Raw genomic sequence first — 21,585 nt, forward strand, 5'->3', positions numbered from 1 at the left:
AGCTTTTTTCCACTCTTTCTCCGGTAGGACATTGACTTGTGCCCCAGTGTCTAATTTGCATCTGAGGATGTCATTCCTCCCGGCGATATGTAGTTCTACAAATGCCTGGTCTCCTTCGTCATGTTTTCTGCACACGGTCTCTATGTGGAAGGCATGGAGATCCTCTTCTACCGTCCTCACTTCCTGGACATTCTTCGTCCTGCACACTGATGCGAAGTGATTGGGACGGGAACACTTGCGACAGGTCTGCCCGACAGCAGCGCATCTGTCGCCCTTTTGATGCTTTCTGCCGCATCTACCACACGTGTTTGTAGGCCTAGTACTAGTGTACTTTGGGATGCCCCCACTGCCACCTGACGCTCTGGCTTTCTTGTAGCTACGTACGTCTCTGGTCTTATGTTGGGTCTGCACTCCGTGTACTGTTGCCGCGGACTGGGTGATCGATTTCAATGTGGATTGGCTGGACTCGAAGCTCCTGGCGATATCCAGGGCGTTTGCTAACGTCAGCTCTGATCCCTTATTTATCAGTTTCACCCGAACTGCGTCTGAGTTGGTACCGAACACTAATCGGTCCACGATCATCTCATCTGTGTCTTTGAAGGCGCAGTCCCTGGCCAACAGTTTCAAATCTGTCACAAACTGTTCCACCGGCTCTTGTGGACCCTGCGTTCTATTGTGGAACTTGAAACGCGCTAACACCTTATTCGATTTCGGTTTGACATATGCTTCGAACGCGTCATAGTAGGTCTTCGGTTTGCCTTTGTCAGCATCATTGGCAAACTGGAAAGTGTTCAGGATATCTCGACCCTGTTCGTTGATCCAGATCTGCAGGAAACTGGCTTTCTCTGCATCTGATTTTTCACTTAACGGACCAGTAAACATTAGCTCAACATGCTGCTTGAAACGTTTCCACTCTTCGTCTAAGTTGGCACTGTCCCAGTTTATCTGTGGTGGCTTGCCTGTGTACTCCATTGTGTGGTTCTTGTTTACTTCAGGGTTTTGAGACTATTCAAACTGTCAGAATTTGACCTGTGTCTTCTACCCTATGCCCTGCCACTGGCTTGGCTGAGACGCATTCCAGATGCGATCTGGCGGTCTAGACTCAAATCCCTTGTGGGAGTATAGGAATTTTCCTACCTCGTGTTTTTCTGCCTTTTCCACTGGACTTTACCTCTACTTTTCCTCCTTCTTCACGAGTTGTGGGCTGTGGTTCGACTGACCTGACACCATGTTGTGTTCTTGGTCTTGAACTTGAGACGAGGCGGGTCGATACCTTTGGATGGTCTTTAATCAGGAGGGTTAGTAACTCTGAGGTACATAGATGCGTCTGCTCAATCTGGGGTCCCAGCAGAAAGAGGGAGAGTGGTAGGGTCCAGTTACTTGAGACCACTTGGGCTAGTCTAATACATGTAGTAAGAGAGGGGTGTTTCCTGGCTTGACTTTAATATCGCTACATGTATGTTTTCCCATTTCATACATCTAAGCAACAAAAATAAGTTCATATTTCTAATGGCTTTAGACAAACCTTCGATTATAAAACACATCTGTACTTATATCTTCATCGTTACTAAGAAGCGAGAAGAAGCCAAATTATCGTAATTATTAGACTACATGTCCATAGTACATAGAATTAGCACTAGCTTGTACATTGTATATATTCATTGCAAACTGTGACGTCTTTCCTGTGACCTGTACTGAACCCAGTGGGTATTTGCGTACGATAAAGGTCTTCATTCATTCATTCATTCATTCATTCATTCATTCATTCATTCATTCATTCATTCATTCATTCATTCATTCATTCATTCATTCATTCATTCATTCATTCATTCATTCATTCATTCATTCATTCATTCATTCATTCATTCATTCATTCATTCATTCATTCATTCATTCATTCAAAGTTCGCAGACCATGGGCATTGCTAACGGTAACAAGCAACCCGTGACCATCCTCGTGCCATTCTGTAAAAGGGCTGTGGACTACAGCAGTACAGAAAACCTGCTTCGGTCTTGTGAGGGAATCCCAGTTGGGAAGGACATTTTTATCTACAATGTGTTCAGGTAAAAGAAGTCTGTCTGCATGTCTGTCCGTCTGTCTGTCTGTCGCTCTGTACATGTACAATGATTTCAACAAATCTGCATGATATATGACGCATGACTAGTACTACGAGTTATTTTTCTGATGTCTAAAAGTGGTCTGAAAGTTTATCTCATGAGCTATCCTAGTCTAGATCTCCTGTAATAGTCTACATCATCACTGTCATTTAGAGAATTATTCACATAATATGTATCATTATGTAATACATGTATTGATTGTCATTATTCAACATTAATCAAGATTACTAGTATGTTGAATCAGTATCGAAGGAGAAAGGTTTATTAGCATAAGCCATCTGGTAATGACTACTGGTAGAACTGGAATAGCGAGTACGAGACTACTCAATCTTGCGATTGACGTCTACTCGCTCCGGTTTGTGGTGACAACTAGACTAAGACTTCCTAAAACCATGGCTAAACAACAGCCCGTGTCCATCCTGGTGCCGTTCTGTTACAGGGCTGTGGACTACAGCACTACAGAAAACCTGCTTCGGTCTTGTGAGGGAATCCCAGTAGGGAAGGTCATCTTTAGCTATCTAGAAAAGGGTGAAAGTCTCTTGGACTACTTCTATCGACTGAAGGAAGTAAGTTACAAATTTCTCTCTTTGCATGTCCTTTTTCATCAGGTGTCATCAAGCCTTTCAGTCTTCGTACTAGTAATTCAGTCGCTCGAAGTTGATGGCTTTATTTCTACGAAATGCGTAATAGCTAGCGTTCCTGGCGGTCGACCTGTCTGGTGGTTACCGCGTGCACCCCACACTGTGCCGCCCCCAGTGTCACTGATCAGGGGTAGGGGACAGGGTAATCCTACGGCAGCGACAACACCGGCTACGTAATAGCTACCAAGTGTTAACCATAAAACGTAGGCGCTGAATTACTCGCCAAGTGTAGTCAAACTTGTCTAGTATTCGATTAAGTCACAAACGTGTGTCTGAGAAAATGTATTTTAGTATTTTTAATATTCCGGAGGACTGGATGGCCGTGGGCCTGACATCAGTATCATATTTACGTCTGTTCACACGAAGTTCACTTAACACACACCAATCAGTGTAAACGACAACTGAACCCAAGGTTCTTGGACCTAGAAAACTTACATTTTGACGTGAGTAGGTTTTCTTTTGTTTTAGATTGTCTACAAGTAATCATTTTTAATTACCACTTTTGTCAGACTAGTACCTGACATGAACCACAATGTTTATTCGAAGCTATTTGTCATACGTACTTTAAGCGTATGGACATCACGTTTCCTTCCTATGGTTCTTTCAGACGTTGCCAAGTTAGCAACACTCTTTTAGTTTTGACTCTATTGAGTGACATCGTTTTTAGCCTACAACTTTAAATTAGTTGGTACAGCCGTTGTCATCATCAAGAGATGTCGGGTGTCGCCTCTTTGAATACACTTTGCATACTGGTAGAACCGGTAGTACACAACGAGAACGCGTACGAGACCAGTAGGAACGCTGTCTAGTTCACTCCAGGGTTTGTGGTGACAACTAGTCTAAGAGTTCCCAGACAATGGGCATTGCTTACGCTAACAAGCAACCTGTGACCATCCTCGTGCCGTTCTGTAAAAAAGCTGTGGACTACAGCACTACAGAAAACCTGCTTCGGTCTTGTGAGGGAATTTCCGTAGGGAAGGTCATCTTAAGCCACCTTCAAGGGGGTGAAAGTCTCTTGGACTACTTCTACCGACTGAAAGAAGTGAGAAACTCTTTGGCATTAGTAGGCCTTTAATTTAATTCTTCGTAATGCGAAGGCAGCTGTTCAAACTCAACCTGATACATGGTCAGTACATTCAAGCGTATGTACGTAAATTAGTCGTCAAACTATTTTCTCAAAATATTTTCTCAAGTCACAAAATATTTGTGTCTGGTTGTCTGAGAATGGAGGGTGGCGTACAGTATCTCCTGAGGCTTAGACGACGTTATAACGTCAATATATTACCTGATTAGAGTCAACAGTGCTCAAATTGCTCAAATTGCAGTGAAGTATGCCGTTTTCTTTGAAGACGCCACTTTTGTAACTGACCTTTCTGGGTGCCTCCGGCACAAGGGATAGGTATGCATTATGTTCAGTTGAGGTTACACATGCCTATGTACTGACTCTAGCATTTCTCGTCTTGATTTTATGTCATTACGACAAACCAAGGTAGCCTGGAGTCACGCCTTGTTATTAGCTTAAATCTAGTCTGCTCCCCATGATCGGCGGTGAACGAGTAGTGGATCTTGGAAAGCGGACTAAAGCTAACAAGGCTGGACTCCAGGCTAAAGCCAAGGTGCACAGATAATGATGGCCCCTGTATGATAATTTTGTTGCCTACGTAGATGCACTAAAAATAGAAATTTGCACCATTGAAAATCATATAACACTATGCTATATGCTTCAATCAGAAGCAAGCTGTGAAGTTTTATCATATCACGACATTTTAAGAAGCTATCAATGGATTGTCACGAAAGTGGGTAAGTGGGTAAGTCTTTATTTATATGAGAAATGATTAGATTTTTGGCACCCTAACGGCTTGTTTCGGTACTGCAGCGGAACTTCCGATTTCTCGTGAAAAGGGGCGCTAGGGTCACGCATGTTAGACGATAGATGATAGCTCGGAAGGATCTGACATTTGGGCTACCTAACAGCTTGTTCCGGAACTGCAGGAGGGTTTGATTAAAAATCTTCGAGAGAGGGTAACACAAGAACCAGTTGACGGATCGTCGTGACTTTCGGTATGTAGGTAGCTTAAGATGCCACGTTAGAAACATCCATTGGGGCCCTGCATGTCCTTTTTATCGATATCAGGCGTAACCAGGCCTTTTAACACTTTGTAGTGGTAGGATCCTTGATTAAGACATTACGACAAATTCAAAAGTACTGATGATGATGATGACCCCTCGCTCTATGATTAACAGAAATTTGGACATGAGTAAGTTTTGTTTGCTTTCTGATTGTGGAGTTGTCTGCGTGTAATCGTTTACCCTCTTTGACGGACACTTGTCTACCAGGCAAATCGTGTAACACTAGGTTTTACAATTCGAAGCTTTGTGACACTCCTACATAATTAGCACATGGAGACTATTTTCTTCCTAAGCTTCTTCTAGACGTTACCAAGTTAGCAACACTTCTTTAGTTTTGACCCCATTGAGTTACGTTGTTTTTGAGACAACTCTGACTTAGTTGATACAGTGTTTGTCTCTATCAATTTAATAAACTTATGCATCTTGAAATTTCATACAACATCAACTAAACGTGTTACCGGTATTCATGGAATTAAACTGAAATTGCACTTTGATCCATGCTATTATTTAAGCGTCATTTCAATTGGTATTGTTATTTTCATTGTTGTCCATCTAGATTGTTACCGACAATGACGTCAATGTGGTTCTGGCACTCTACGACATTGCTACGCTCGTGCAATCGGCTCTGTCACGAGAGTTCCCGAATCGATTCGAAGGGCCGAGTGTGGAGTCGTCGTTTCTCGCCTATCACAAGGTGTACACCAGCCAGTGTCTGGACCCGGACTCCGAGTCTTCTGCTCACGGCGTCTTGGACTTGGACTCACCGACCCTTCCTGAAGATGCCGCGACTCTGTTAAAGAGGGTGGAGCTTCCTGCCTTTGCAAAGGTATAGAAGCCAAGCATCTGTTGTTACTTTATTTTTATTACAGTAGATATCATCAGTCTATGTCCCAAACTAGATTTGAAAATTTGATTACAAATTTAGATTTTTTTGTGGGCTACAATGTAATATTCTATGATTGTTGTTGTTTTAGGTTCCGTGCGGCGATGCCTCTCAGGGCGTTTGGAAGATCAGCAGCCCCAGTCAGCTGACGGATGTACTGGAAGAGATGGGACGTATTAACGAGGGGCATTACTCCCAGGTCAGTCACCAAGACTAGAAACATTTACCCGACATTTTTTTTAAATAAAACTATATAGCGGTTTGGAAAAGTTGTAAGAAAAATGTTGTGACCAGTCAGTTACGTGTTAAAAATACGTTATTGTACAACATACAGTTAACATCACTGAATCATCTCCCATGGCCCTCTCTCTCACAGAATGAACACATCAGCAACGCGACCTTCTTGCGTGACTTCATACTGAAGATACTGGATGTGGACCACTACCCGATGGTTCTGAGGAACACTATCATAGTAGAGCCGTACATTGATGCACCGGCAAAGGTAACTTTTCCACCAAGCTGTACAGAGTTATTATGACATAATTTAACCGAATGCAGGGGGTCTGCATAATATAACAAAGAATGATACTGTTCTTTTCATTTCTGTCAAGTAATGATAAGCAAAGAAACATACTGAAAGTTTGCGATAGTTCAAAACGTCAAAAAGGGGAACTTCTGATTTTAAAAATGTATATGTGCATGCCCACATCAGGTGTGTGTGGACGGATGTGTTTACAACAAAGAGATCATCCACTGGGCCATCTCTGACAGTCTCCACTGGCCGGGACAAGATATCCCCTTCCAGGGAAGCTACATGCCTTCTACCCTACCAGGTAGGTTAAGATTAATTTTTTTTAATTTTTTAAACAGTCTACAGGTGCATATGTTCTCATAATGGGGGACACGTTTTCTATAGTTACGTTTTGCACTGAATTTACCATCATCAGTTGATGAATCCTGCTGCTAACACCTGTATAGTGCTGTCTCAACTACTACTTCCATGTTCCACGTTGGCATTCTTTGTCATTTTGTAGGCATATGTTTTTGTATGTCCTACAATACGTTTGTAAATAGATTGTTGTTTTACGCCATCCGCAGACGCGGTGCAGAGGCGACTGTGGGGCGGATTTGACAAGGTGGTGGGCAGGATGGTGGACCACGGATTCAACAACCAGTTTGTACATGTGGAGTACTTCATCCTGGCTGACGGACAGGTACTCTTTGTTTTAGGCTTTAGAACAAGTTTAGTAACACTGTAATACCTTTTAACTAGGAAGACCTTTTTTCCGAGTTGCAATTGTTATAATTTCCGTTCCACGCGGAGATTTCAGTTAAAAGATCATGGATACTTTATCTGAACTAGCAATGTTGCTAACACAAATGGCAGGCATGTTAACTTGTGTGGATAGTGTTCAGCACCAAGGACGGGTATGTTAACCTGTGTGGATAGTGTTCAGTACCGAGAACAGGTATGTTAACCTGTGTGGACAGTGTTCAGCACCAAGGACAGGCATGTTAACCTGTGTGGATAGTGTTCAGCACCAAGACGGGTATGTTAACCTGTGTGGACAGTGTTCAGCACCAAGGACAGGCATGTTAACCTGTGTGGATAGTGTTCAGCACCAATGACGGGCATGTTAACCTGTGTGGATAGTGTTCAGTACCAAGGACGGTCATGTTAACCTGTATGGTATAGTGTTCAGAACCAAAGACAGGTATGTTAACCTGCGTGGATAGTATTCAGTACCGAGGACAGGCATATTTATCTGTGTTGTAGTGCTGCGGCTACGTCTACATTCAGATGCTATTAAAACGTTTTCTCTAACCAGCTCCTCTAACACTACTGTACAAACTTTCCCCCGCAGATCAAGCTGATTGAGGTGAATGCCCGTATGTCCGGTAACCTGAGCGGCCTGTACGCGGCCTGCCTGTCGGGCCCGCTGCCTCTACAGACGCTCCTCGGGCTGTGCTGCGGAGTCCGGCCCGTCCCTCCTGTACCCACGGGACGGGCTGCTCTCAACCTGCCTCTCCAAGTCCGCGGCGACTACACGGGGAAGGTCGGAGACATGGTCAACAAAGCTGAGCTGGAAATCCTGAAGAAAGACCCTGACGTCAAGATCACTTGGGTCATGTCTTTTGACGAGGAGTTTCTCCTTGGTAAGACGGAGTTTGCGAAGGTTTGGACGTACGGAGCGACCCCTGACGACGCAAAGAAGAAGTACAGGGAAGTGATGCAGCGCGTGGTGAAGAAACCGGAGCATTTGAAGTTTAACTTCCCGTGAATACTAGTACTCTATTTCAACGAGAAATATAATGGTGCACTGGGTAAAAACCTTCGAACTCGTAGACAGGGGCTGAATGAAAAAATGTGAAACAAATTCATTCGTACATACTCTCATATCAATCCATATACTAAATGCATGATACGGGTATCTATATGTAACGTTATATAGCATGGCAGATAACTTATAAATGTAACAACGTATTTATTTTTCGAAAACAAACGAAAGAATTCTGTAACTGTTAAATTGCGTAGTGTTTACGCATTGTTTTAGGTAAGTTAACGTTCTTTGTATGGTGTTGGAACTTAATGTTTGGGATTAATTTCTTTGTTTCAAAATACTCCCGCGATGAAAGGTTTAAGCAGTACATGTGTATTAATATCATGAGAATGCAAGCTTCGTGGTAATATTTTATCTTTCGCATTTTTTTAGATGTTTATTGGGATGGCCATGTAATAGCCCGCATATTGCACCATTCGAATGAAAGCTCATCTGTATTGGTAAAATCCATAGTTGTAGACTTTTAAGCTTTGTTCCAGCACAAGGAAGGAAGTCACAAGGAAATTATCACATGTATTAGCTGATGACTCTCTGGAATATACTTTGATATTGTATCTTTGTTGCTATCTACGTATTACATGTATTGTCTTATCTATATTGTCTCCATTGAACATTGTTAATAAAGACTTTGTAATGACTACTTGTAGAATCGGAATAGCGAGTACGAGACTAACTGTACTGCCGAAAGCTGTCGTCTCCTCGAAAAAGCTGTGGACTACAGCACAGAAAACTTTCTTTGGACTCAAGATGAGGGAACCCCGATAAGTAATGACATTAATGTTATCGCTGTAGGGAAGGTTATATTCAACTACGATGTGTTCGGGTAAAAGCACCTCTCTGTAATTACTGGTAGAACCGGTACTCGTAAAATCAAGTACATGTACATAACGAGAACAAGACGACTGGAAAAGCTGTCGTCTACTCTCCAGGGTTTCTGGTGACAACTAGTCTGAGAGTTCCCAAACCATGTCTAATGGTAACACTGAGCAACCCGTGACCATCCTGGTGCCGTTCTGTTACAGAGCTGTGGATTACAGCACTACAGAAAACCTGCTTCGGTCTTGTGAGGGAATCCCAGTAGAGAAGGTCTTCTTTAGCTACCTAGAAGAGGGTGAAAATCTCTTGGACTACTTCTACCGACTGAAAGAAGTGAGAAGCTCTTCGGAAACTTGAATGCCCTTTTTTCAGGCATAATGAAGCCTTTTAACTCAAATTCATAATACGCAATACATGCTCGATATCAGTGCAGTCAAGCGTATGCACGTAAATTACTCGTCAAGTGTAGTCAAACTTGTCTAGTATTGTCTTATGTTGTTTCAAAGGTGTGCCTGGTTGTCAGTTGAGAATGGAGGGTTTCGTACAATTTTTCCAATATTCATGTGGCTTAAACGACGTTACAACGTCAATATGTTACATGATTTGGGTCAAAATTGTATCTATGCATGGAGCGGGCAGGCCCAAAAGTGAAATGTGCAATGGATTGTGCCGTCACAGTGTCCTTTGAAGACGCCATTTTTGTGAGTGACCTTTCGAGGTGCCTCCGGCACAAGGGATGGGTAGGTTCAGCTGAGGTTACAAATACCCATGTAATGACTCCAGCATGTATCGTCTTGATTTTATACCATTACGACAAACCAAGGTAGCCTTGAGTCGTCTACTCTCCAGGGTTTCTGGTGACAACTAGTCTGAGAGTTCCCAAACCATGTCTAACACTGAGCAACCCGTGACCATCCTGGTGCCGTTCTGTAAAAAAGCTGTGGATTACAGCACTACAGAAAACCTGCTTCGGTCTTGTGAGGGAATCCCAGTAGGGAAGGTCATGTTTAGCTACCTAGACGAGGGTGAAAATCTCTTGGACTACTTCTACCGACTGAAAGAAGTGAGAAACTCTTTGGCATTAGTAGGCCTTTAATTTAATTCTTCGTAATGCGAAGGCAGCTGTTCAAACTCAACCTAATACATGATCAGTACATTCAAGCGTATGTACGTAAATTATTCGTCAAACTATTTTCTCAACATATTTTCTCAAGTCACAAAGGTGTGTCTGGTTGTCTGAGAATGGAGGGTGGCGTACAGTATCTCCTGAGGCTTAGACGACGTTATAACGTCAATATATTACCTGATTAGAGTCAACAGTTCTCAAATTGCAGTGAAGTATGGCGTTTTCTTTGAAGACGCCACTTTTGTAACTGACCTTTCTGGTTGCCTCCGGCACAAGGGATAGGTATGCATTATGTTTAGCTGAGGTCACACATGCCTATGTACTGACTCTAGCATTTCTCGTCTTGACTTTATGTCATTACGACAAACCAAGGTAGCCTTGAGTCAAGGCTTGTTAGCTTAAATTTAGTCTGCTCCCCAAGATCGGCGGTGAACGAGTAGTGGATCTTGAGGAGAAGACTAAAGCTAACAAGGCTGGACTCCAGTCCTGTTAGCTTTAGTCCAAGGTGCACAGATAATGATGGGCCCTCTATGACAATTGTTTGCCTAGATGCTACCAGGCTGTAACATTCACACAAACAACTATTTGAGGCACTTGAAACATTTATTTCCACCACAAAACGTTTTGATGGTCCTTCCAGTGATACCACATACGATAACCTCATATGATCATATGTTATATATATATTTCCTCACATTGTATTATATTCAATTGCCTATGACCTCTGACCTCCAAAAAAGTATATTATTATCATTATCGTGATTGAATACTTTTATTATGCTCTGTACTTAAGTCTTAATTGTACTTAATTGAAATTTTATATTGTTAATTGATTGATTTTAGCTTAATGTAGCACCATTGAAAATCATATAACACTATGTTATATGCTTCAATCAAAAGCAAGCTGTGATGTTTGGTCATATCACGATATTTTAAGAAACTATCAATGGTTTGTCACGAAACTGGGTAAGTGGGTAAATCTTTATTCATATGAGACCTAGAAATGATTAGATTTTGGGCACCCTAACGGCTTGTTTCGGTACTGCAGCGGAACTTCCGATTTCTCGTGAAAAGGGGCGCTACGGTCTCGAATGTTAGACGATAGATGATAGCTCATGTGCTCGGGAAGATCTGACATTTAGGCTACCTAACAGCTTGTTCCGGAACTGCAGGAGGGTTTGATTAAAAATCTTCGAGAGAGGGTAACACAAGAACCAGTTGACGGGTCGTCGTGATTTTCGGTATGTAGGTAGCTTAAGATGCCACGTTAGAAACATCCATTTAGTTGTGATCATATTGAGTTGCAAGGTCTTTCAGGGTACAGCTCTGAATTCGTTGATACAACGATTTTCTCTCTAAATAAACTTATGCAGCTTTAAATGTCCTGTAGGCTGTAACACAAACTAAACGGATTCTCGGTATGCCGGTGATACTATTTTAGCTTCATGAAAATGATTTTTTCATTGTTGTCCGTCTAGGTTATTGACGACAATCACGTCAATGTGGTTCTGGCACTCTTTGACGTTGCTACGCTCGTGCAGTCTGCTCTGTCACGAGAGTTCCCGAACCGACTCGAAGGGCCGAGTGTGGAGTCGTCGTTTCTCGCCTATCACAAGGTGTACACCAGCCAGTGTCTGGACCCGGACTCCGAGTCTTCTCCTCACGGCGTCTTGGACTTGGACTCACCGACCCTTCCTGAAGATGCCGCGACTCTGTTAAAGAGGGTGGAGCTTCCTGCCTTTGCAAAGGTATAGAAGCCATGCATCTGTTGTTACTTTATTTTTATTACAGTAGATATCATCAGTCTATGTCCCAAACTAGATTTGAAAATTTGATTACAAATTTAGATTTTTTTGTGGGCTACAATGTAATATTCTATGATTGTTGTTGTTTTAGGTTCCGTGCGGCGATGCCTCCCAGGGCGTTTGGAAGATCAGCAGCGCCAGTCAGCTGACGGATGTACTGGAAAAGATGGGACGTATTAACGAGGGGCATTACTCCCAGGTCAGTTACCAAGACTCAAAACATTTACCCGACATTTTTTTTAAATAAACTATATAGCTGTTTGGAAAAGTTGTAAGAAAAATGTTGTGACCAGGCAGTTACATTTTAAAATGCATTATCGTACAACATACAGTTATCATCACTGAATCATCTCCGATGGCCCTCTCTCTCATAGAATGAACACATCAGCAACGCGACCTTCATGCGTGACTTCATACTGAAGGTACTGGATGTGGACCACTACCCGATGGTTCTGAGGAACACTATCATAGTAGAGACGTACATTGATGCACCGGCAAAGGTAACTATTCCACCAAACTGTACAGAGTTATTATGACATAATTTAACCGAATGAAGGGGGCTGCATAATATAACAAAGAATGATACTGTTCTTTTAATTTCTGTCAAGTAATGATAAGCAAAGAAACATACTGAAAGTTTGCGATAGTTCAAAACGTCAAAAAGGGGAACTTCTGATTTTGAAAATGTATATGTGCATGCCCACATCAGGTGTGTGTGGATGGATGTGTTTATAACAAAGAGATCATCCACTGGGCCATCTCTGACAGTCTCCACTGGCCGGGACAAGATATCTCCTTCCAGGGAAGCTACATGCCTTCTGCCCTACCAGGTAGGTTAAGATAAGTTTTCGATTTTTTAAACAGTCTACAGGTGCATATGTTCTCATAATGGCGACACATTTTCTATAGTTACGTTTTGCACTGAATTTGCCATAATCAGTTGATGAAATCTGCTGCTAAAACCTGTATAGTGCTGTCTCAACTACTACTTTCACGTTCCACGTTGGCATTCTTTGTCATTTTGTATGTTTTTTTGTATGTCCTACAATACGTTTGTAAATAGATTGTTGTTTAACACCATCCACAGACGCGGTCCAGAAGCGACTGTGGGGCGGATTTGACAAGGTGGTGGGCAGGATGGTGGACCACGGCTTCAACAACCAGTTCGTACATGTGGAGTACTTCATCCTGGCAGACGGACAGGTACTCTTTGTTTTAGGCTTTAGAACAAGTTTACTAACACTGTAATACCTTTTAACTAGGAAGACCTTTTTCCGAGTTGCAATTGTTCTAATTTCCGTTCCACGCGGAGATTTCAGTTAAAAGATCATGGATACTTTATCTGAACTAGCAATGTTGCTAGCACAAATGACAGGCATGTTAATCTGTGTATATAGTGTTCAGCACCAAGGACAGGCATGTTGGACTGCATGGATTGTGTTCAGCACCAAGGACAGGCATGTCAACCTGTGTGGATAGTGTTCAGCACGAAGGACGGGCATGTTAACCTGTGTGGATAGTGTTCAGCACCAAGGACAGGCATGTTAACCTGTATGGGATAGTGTTCAGCACCCAGGACAGGCATGTTAACCTGTGTGGATAGTGTTCACCACCAAGGACAGGCATGTTAACCTGCGTGGATAGTGTTCAGTACCAAGGACGGTCATGTTAACCTGTATGGTATAGTGTTCAGAACCAAAGACAGGTATGTTAACCTGCGTGGATAGTGTTCAGTACCAAGGACGGTCATGTTAACCTGTATGGTATAGTGTTCAGAACCAAAGACAGGCATGTTAACCTGCGTGGATAGTATTCAGTTCCGAGGACAGGCATATTTATCTGTGTTGTAGTGCTGCGGCTACGTCTACATTCAGATGCTATTAAAACGTTTTCTCTAACCAGCTCCTCTAACAGTACTGTACAAACTTTCCCCAGCAGATCAAGCTGATTGAGGTGAATGCCCGTATGTCCGGTAACCTGAGCGGCCTGTACGCGGCCTGCCTGTCGGGCCCGCTGCCGGTGCAGGTTCTCCTCGGGCTGTGCTGCGGAGTCCGGCCCGTCCCCCCTGTACCCACGGGACGGGCTGCTCTCAACCTGCCTCTCCAAGTCCGCGGCGACTACACGGGGAAGGTCGGAGACATGGTCAACAAGTCTGAGCTGGAAATCCTGAAGAAAGACCCTGACGTCAAGATCACTTGGGTCATGTCTTTTGACGAGGAGTTTCTCCTTGGTAAGACGGAGTTTGCGAAGGTTTGGACGTACGGAGCGACCCCTGACGACGCAAAGAAGAAGTACAGGGAAGTGATGCAGCGCGTGGTGAAGACACCTGAGCATTTGAAGTTTAACTTCCCGTGAATACTAGTACTCTATTTCAACGAGAAATATAATGGTGCACTGGGTAAAGCCTTCGAATTCACAGACAAGGGCTGAATGAAAAATGTGAATCAAATTCATTCGTACATACTCTCATATCAATCCATATACTAAATGCATGATACGGGTATCTATATGTAACGTTATGTAGCATGGCAGATAACTTATAAATGTAACAACATATTTATTTTTCGAAAACAAACGAAAGAATTCTAGTAACTGTTAAGTTGCGTAGTGTTTACGCCTTGGTTTAGGTAAATTAACGTTCTTTGTATGGTGTTGGAACTTATGTTTGGGTCCTGCGATGAAAGGTTTAAGCAGTACATGTGTATTAATATCATGAGAATGTAAGCTTCGTGCTAATATTTTATCTTTCGTATTTTTTTAGATGTTTATTGGGATGGCCATGTAATAGCCCGCATATTGCACCATTCGAATGAAAGCTCATCTGTATTGGTAAAATCCATAGTTGTAGACTTTTAAGCTTTGTTCCAGCACAAGGAAGGAAGTCACAAGGAAATTTATCACATGTATTAGCTGATGACTCTCTGGAATATACTTTAATATTGTATCTTTGTTGCTATCTACGTATTACATGTATTGTCTTATTTATATTGTCTCCATTGAACATTGTTAATAAAGACTTTGTAATGACTACTTGTAGAATCGGAATAGCGAGTACGAGACTAACTGTACTACCGAAAGCTGTCGTATACTCGAAAAAGCTGTGGACTACAGCACAGAAAACTTTCTTTGGACTCATGATGAGGGAACCCCGATACGCAATGACATTAATGTTATTGCTGTAGGGAAGGTTATATTCAACCACGATGTGTTCGGGTCAAAGCACCTCTCTGTAATTACTGGTAGGTAGAACCGGTACTCGTAAAATCAAGTACATGTACATAACGAGAACAAGACGACTGGAAAAGCTGTCGTCTACTCTCCAGGGTTTGTGGTGACAACTAGTATCCAAACCATGTCTAATGGTAACACTGAGCAACCCGTGACCATCCTGGTGCCGTTCTGTTACAGAGCTGTGAATTACAGCACTACAGAAAACCTGCTTCGGTCTTGTGAGGGAATCCCAGTAGGGAAGGTCTTCTTTAGCTACCTACAAGAGGGTGAAAGTCTCTTGGACTACTTCTACCGACTGAAAGAAGTGAGAAGCTCTTCGGAAACTTGAATGCCCTTTTTTCAGGCATAATGAAGCCTTTTAACTCAAATTCGTAATACGCAATACATACTCGTTATCAGTGCAGTCAAGCGTATGCAAGTAAATTACTCGTCAAGTGTAGTCAAACTTGTCAAGTACTGTCTTATGTTTCAAAGGTGTGCCTGGTTGTCAGCTGAGAATGGAGGGTTCCGTACAATTTTTCCAATATTTATGGGGCTTAGACGACGTTACAACGTCAATATGTTACATGATTTGGGTCAAAATTGTATCTATGCATGGAGTGGGCAGGCCCAAAAGTGAAATGTGCAATGGATTGTGCCGTCACAGTGTCCTTTGAAGACGCCATTTTTGTGAGTGACCTTTCGAGGTGCCTCCGGCACAAGGGAAAGGTTTGTTCAGTTGAGGCTACAAATACCCATGTAATTACTCCAGCATGTATCGTCTTGATTTATACCATTACGACAGGCCCAGCTGTACAGATGATGATGGCTCCACTATGATAATTGTTTGCATAGATGCATCGAGAATAGAAATTTGCAACATCAAAATCATATACATGTAACACGGTATGTGCTTCATTCAATAGCAAGCTTTGGTCATAGCCGCTCCCGGAGTATGTCACCCTAGATGAAACATACCTATTTACTGAACTAAACAGGCATAGACTCCGTCCAGTCTTACCAGAAGCAGGGGTGTAAATGTGAGATTTAATGTAGATTTTCTATAAACTAAAAATAATGTAATATAATATGACTACAGAAAAAACCGTTATTGCCAAGTTTGCGAAACCACGCGGACAATAATTGCGCAATGATCTGAAAACTGGAGCGGAATAATTTTTGATTGACAGAAAAGGGGTCAGGCAGAGTGCAGCGACAAATAGACCTTGCACCGTTATATATATATATGGATGGCAAAATGACAGCATTTAGGGTCCAGGGTGTCTGTTTCGTCCCATTTGATGTGTGTGCGTATTTTGTGTGCCCTCGTGTGTGTGTTTGTACATGTATGTGGTTTTGCACAATAACTCAAGAAGCTATCGATGGATTCTCACGAAACTAGGTAGGCGTTGGTTGATGAGACCACCATTTTAGGAACCCTAAAGGCTTCTTATGGTACTGCAGCGGAAAAATTCATGTTCTGATATTTCGTGGTATGGGGTGCTATGGTCACAAATTTTCCATGATAGATAACTCATGTGCTCGGGAAGGAGTGACATTAGTTTGGGCTACCTAGCAGCTTGTTTTGCAGGATGGTTAGTTTGAAAAGGGAGGATAACTCAAGAACCGGTTGACGGTTAGTAGTATATAGTCGTGACTTTTTGGTATGCAGGTGCCTAAGAAATTAGAGACTTTAAATGTTCTGTAGGCTGTAACATAAACTAAACGGGTCGTCGGTATTACTAGGATTAAAACTGTAATGGCAGGAATACCCGTACGCAAGTACATTAACATGTCGTTATGTAGCCTGTATAATGTCCTTGCCATAGGGAAGGTTATCTTTAGCTACGATCTGTTCAGGTAAATTACACCTGTAGAACAAGTACTCGCAATAGCCAGTACATAGCGAGAACGGCGGTACTGGGAAAGCTGTCGTCTACTCTCTAGGGTTTCTGGTGACAACTAGTCTGACAGTGCCCAAAACATGTCTAATGGTAACACTGAGCAACCCGTGACCATCCTGGTGCCGTTCTGTTACAGGGCTGTGGACTACAGCACTACAGAAAACCTGCTTCGGTCTTGTGAGGGAATCCCAGTAGGGAAGGTCATCTTTAGCTACCTAGACGAGGGTGAAAATCTGTTGGACTACTTCTACCGACTAAAAGAAGTGAGAAACTCTTTAGGAACTTGAATGTTCATTTTTAACAGGCGTGATTTGGTCTTTTAATTCTTCGTAATGCGAAGGCAGCTGCTCAAATTCAACCTAATACACAATCAGTACATTTAAGCGTATGTACGTAAATTAGTCGTCAAACTATAGTCAAACTTATCTAGTATTTTCTCAAGACACAAAGGTACGTCTGGTTGTCTGAGTATGGAGGGTGGCGTACAGTATCTCCCGAGGCTTAGACGACGTTATAACGTCAATATATTACCTGATTAGAGTCAAACGTGCACCTATACTTGGAGCTGGCAGGCTCAAATTGCAGTGAAGTATGCCGTTTTCTTTGAAGACGCCACTTTTGTAACTGCACCTTTCTGGGTGCCTCCGGCACAAGGGATAGGTATGCATTATGTTCAGTTGAGGTTACACATGCCTATGTACTGACTCTAGCATTTCTCGTCTTGATTTTATGTCATTATGACAAACCAAGGTAGCCTTGAGTCAAGCCTTGTTAGCTTAAATTTAGCCTGCTCCCCAAGATCGGCGGTGAACAAGAAGTAGATCTTGAGGAAAAGACTAAAGCTAACAAGGCTGGACTCCAGGCTAAAACCAAGGTGCACAAATAATGAAGGCCCTCTATGATAATTGTTTGCCTAGATCAATGGATTGTCACGAGACTTAGAAATGATTCAATTTTGGGCACCCTAACGGCTTGTTTCGGTACTGCAGCGGAACTTCCGATTTCTCGTGAAAAGTGGCGCTAGGGTCACGAATGTTAGACGATAGATGATAGCTCATGTGCTCGGAAGGATCTGACATTTGGGCTACCTAACAGCTTGTTCCGGAACTGCAGAAGGGGTTTGATTAAAAATCTTCGACAGAGGGTAACACAAGAACCAGTTGAAGGATCGTCGTGATTTTCGGTATGTCGGTAGCTTAAGATGCCACGTTAGAAACATCCATTTAGTTGTGATTATATTGAGTTGCAAGGTCTTTCAGGGTACAGTTCTGAATTCGTTGATACAACGATTTTCTCTCTAAATAAACTTATGCAGCTTTAAATGTCCTGTAGGCTGTAACACAAACTAAACGGATTCTCGGTATCCCAGTGATACTATTTTAGCTTCATGAAAAGGATTTTTTTTCATTGTTGTCCGTCTAGGTTATTGACGACAATCACGTCAATGTGGTTCTGGCACTCTTTGACGTCGCTACGCTCGTGCAGTCGGCTCTGTCACGAGAGTTCCCGAATCGACTCGAAGGACCGAGTGTGGAGTCGTCGTTTCTCGCCTATCACAAGGTGTACACCAGCCAGTGTCTGGACCCGGACTCCGAGTCTTCTGCTCACGGCGTCTTGGACTTGGACTCGCCGACCCTTCCTGAAGATGCCGCAACTCTGTTAAAGAGTGTGGAGCTTCCTGCCTTTGCAAAGGTATAGAAGCCATATCCCCTTCTAGAGGTGAAGATTTGATTACAAATGCAAAGTAAATATCTCAGCTTTTCAGACATAGACTGAGTGACATTTTAGGCTATTACCATGTTTGTTGTTGTTTTAGGTTCCTTGCTGTGATAACTCCCAGGGCGTTTGGAAGATCAGCAGCGCCAGTCAGCTGACGGATGTACTGGAAGAGATGGGACGTATTAACGAAGGGCATTACTCCCAGGTGGGTTACCAAGACTCATTTTCCCAGTTCAAGTACGGTGCTCTGTTAGTTGCTGCCCTGTGTTGACAGTATTTTGTTATCGTGTATTGATGTGTTTAAGATCACGATAAGAATAGCTTACAGAGATGTCAAGCTAAATTGTGTATCCCAGTGAAGTCAAATCACCCAGACTACCCGTTTTAAGCAAGTTTCAATTGTTTTCATGTACAACAATAAAATTACGAGAACGTCAAACATTGTCAAACTTTCCAGAAGTGTGGATCAAATATCCTGTCATCTATGTCCTAAGTGACGAACTCCATGTTCTCTTTGTGGTCATATTTCTTTCATTCTCTTTGTGGTCATATTTGGAAAATACTTCATTGTTCAACGGTTATCATGAATCATCTCCGATGGCCCTCTCTCACATAGAATGAACACATCAGCAACGCGACCTTCATGCGTGACTTCATACTGAAGGTACTGGATGTGGACCACTACCCGATGGTTCTGAGGAACACTATCATAGTAGAGCCGTACATTGATGCACCGGCAAAGGTAACTATTGCACTAAGCTGTACAGAGTTATCATTGCAGAATTTGACAAAGAATATGGGGAAGAACAGATGATTGGGCCATGAGCATGATGCTTAATTGTCATCATGTCTCGTCCAGAATTGTTTTTCATTTGTGTACAGTAATTATAAGGTAAAGATAAGCAATTAAAACCTACTAAAAGTTTTTGACAGCCTCCTAGAGATGAATGTGAGAATCTATACATGATTAAAAGTAATTTTGCATATCCACATCAGGTGTGTGTGGACGGATGTGTTTACAACAAAGAGATCATCCACTGGGCCATCTCTGACAGTCTCCACTGGCCGGGACAAGATATCCCCTTCCAGGGTAGCTACATGCCTTCTACCCTCTCAGGTGAGCAAAAGCACCATATTTCCCAGATATATTTGCAATTTTCAAAATTCGATTGTATCTACAAATGGTCTCATTGTGTGGGGCACGGTTTCTATATAGTAATACTGAACCAGCTGATGAATCGTACTGCTAAAATCGTGGAATAGCTAGCGCTGTCTCAACTGCCCGTATGTGTCATACAGGCAAGAGGTAGAAAGTAGTAACTACATTGTCACTAGTTTACGCCATCCACAGACGCGGTCCAGAAGCGACTGTGGGGCGGATTTGACAAGGTGGTGGGCAGGATGGTGGACCACGGCTTCAACAACCAGTTCGTACATGTGGAGTACTTCATCCTGGCCGACGGGCAGGTACTCTTTCCTCTTTCCGAGTTGGAATGCTTTCCTTCCCACATGCACGGGTATGCCAGTCATGCGTCACACACATACCTTTTCTTTTATATCTACATGGATACTGGGCAAGGCCGTCTGTTGGGGCAATGCATCGGCCTTAACATCGTAGTGAAGATGTTGCTGCTGCTACATTCAGATGCCGCTGTTAAAATGTCTAACTGTACGAAATTTTACTCCCAGATCAAGCTGATTGAGGTGAATGCCCGGCCGTCCACTAACCTGAGCGGCCTGTACGCGGCCTGCCTGTCGGGCCCGCTGCCGCTGCAGGTGCTCCTCGGGCTGTGCTGCGGGGTCCGGCCCGTCCCCCCTGTACCCACGGGACGGGCCGCTCTCAACCTGCCTCTCCAAGTCCGCGGCGGCTACACGGGGAAGGTCGGAGACATGGTCAACAAGTCTGAGCTGGAAATCCTAAAGAAAGACCCTGACGTCAAGATCACTATGGTCATGTATTTCGACGAGGAGTTTCTCCCTAGTAAGATCGAGTTTGCGAAGGTTTGGACGTACGGGGCGACTTCTAACGACGCGAAGAAGAAGTGCAGGGAAGTGATGCAGCACGTGGTGAAGAAACCGGAGCATTTGAAGTTTTACTTCCTGTAATTACTATGATTCCACGTGAAAAATTACAGTACACTGTATGGGACTTTCAAATTTACAGACAAGGGCTGAACGAACAATGTAAGACAAATTCATTCGTACATACTCTCATATCAATCCATATATTGATGCGGGAATCTACATGGATATAGCATAGCAGATAACTTATAAATGAAACAACATATTTATTTGAGGTTACAAATACCCATGTAATGACTCCAGCATGTATCGTCTTGATTTTATACCATTACGACAAGCCCAGCTGTACAGATGACGATGGCTCCACTATGATAATTGTTTGCCTAGATGTATCGAAAATAGCATTTGCACCATCAAAATCATATAACACTGTACTTTATGTACGTGCTTCATTCAAAAGCAAGCTTTGGTCATAGCCGCTCGTGGAGTATGTCACCCGAGGTGAAACATACCTATTCACTGAACTAAACAAGCAAATTAGACTCTGTCCTGTCTTACCAGAAGCAGGGGTGTAAATGTGAAATTTAATGTAATTTTTCTAAAAAGTGAAAATAATGTAATATAATATGACTACAGAAAAAAATCGTTATTGCCAAGATTGCAAAACCACGTGAACAACAATTGCGCAATGATCTGAAAACTGGAGCGGAATAATTTTTGATTGACAGAAACGGGGTCAGGCAGAGTGCAGCGACAAATAGACCTTGCACCGTTTAATGGACAGTGAGCTAGGGTACATATATATATATATATATATGTGTGTGTATGGACAAAATGACAGCATTTAGGTCCAGGTTGTCTGTTTCGTCC

General features: G+C 42.8%; 2 protein-coding genes across 2 annotated transcripts; both read left to right on the forward strand.

The window, feature by feature from the left end:
• The first annotated feature begins 2,425 nt into the window (after positions 1-2,425).
• Positions 2,426-14,890, forward strand: LOC109479900. Its single transcript, XM_019781952.1, has 11 exons — positions 2,426-2,683; positions 5,863-5,970; positions 6,148-6,273; positions 6,484-6,604; positions 6,870-6,985; positions 7,637-8,014; positions 11,952-12,059; positions 12,235-12,360; positions 12,570-12,690; positions 12,948-13,063; positions 13,799-14,890. The coding sequence occupies exons 1-11, from the start codon at positions 2,510-2,512 to the stop codon at positions 14,213-14,215; spliced, it is 1,911 nt and encodes a 636-aa protein (XP_019637511.1). The 5' UTR covers positions 2,426-2,509; the 3' UTR covers positions 14,216-14,890.
• Positions 14,891-17,054: 2,164 nt separating this feature from the next.
• LOC109479678 lies at positions 17,055-21,412 on the forward strand. Its single transcript, XM_019781667.1, has 7 exons — positions 17,055-17,237; positions 18,397-18,666; positions 18,791-18,898; positions 19,310-19,435; positions 19,690-19,810; positions 20,045-20,160; positions 20,383-21,412. The coding sequence occupies exons 1-7, from the start codon at positions 17,055-17,057 to the stop codon at positions 20,797-20,799; spliced, it is 1,341 nt and encodes a 446-aa protein (XP_019637226.1). The 3' UTR covers positions 20,800-21,412.
• The last annotated feature ends 173 nt before the right edge of the window (positions 21,413-21,585 follow it).

This window comes from Branchiostoma belcheri, unplaced genomic scaffold (assembly GCF_001625305.1).
Source record: "Branchiostoma belcheri isolate BF01 breed outbred unplaced genomic scaffold, Haploidv18h27 scaffold5, whole genome shotgun sequence".
NCBI lineage: Eukaryota > Metazoa > Chordata > Leptocardii > Amphioxiformes > Branchiostomatidae > Branchiostoma > Branchiostoma belcheri.

Coding starts and splice junctions, on each gene's coding strand:
- LOC109479678 (XM_019781667.1), top strand. CDS start 17,055: ATGTCTAATGGTAACACTGAGCAACCCGTGACCATCCTGGTGCCGTTC. Junction 18,899..19,309: donor ACGAAGGGCATTACTCCCAG/GTGGGTTACCAA, acceptor TCTCTCACATAG/AATGAACACATCAGCAACGC. Junction 20,161..20,382: donor TCATCCTGGCCGACGGGCAG/GTACTCTTTCCT, acceptor TTTTACTCCCAG/ATCAAGCTGATTGAGGTGAA.
- LOC109479900 (XM_019781952.1), top strand. CDS start 2,510: ATGGCTAAACAACAGCCCGTGTCCATCCTGGTGCCGTTCTGTTACAGG. Junction 12,060..12,234: donor ACGAGGGGCATTACTCCCAG/GTCAGTTACCAA, acceptor TCTCTCTCATAG/AATGAACACATCAGCAACGC. Junction 13,064..13,798: donor TCATCCTGGCAGACGGACAG/GTACTCTTTGTT, acceptor TTTCCCCAGCAG/ATCAAGCTGATTGAGGTGAA.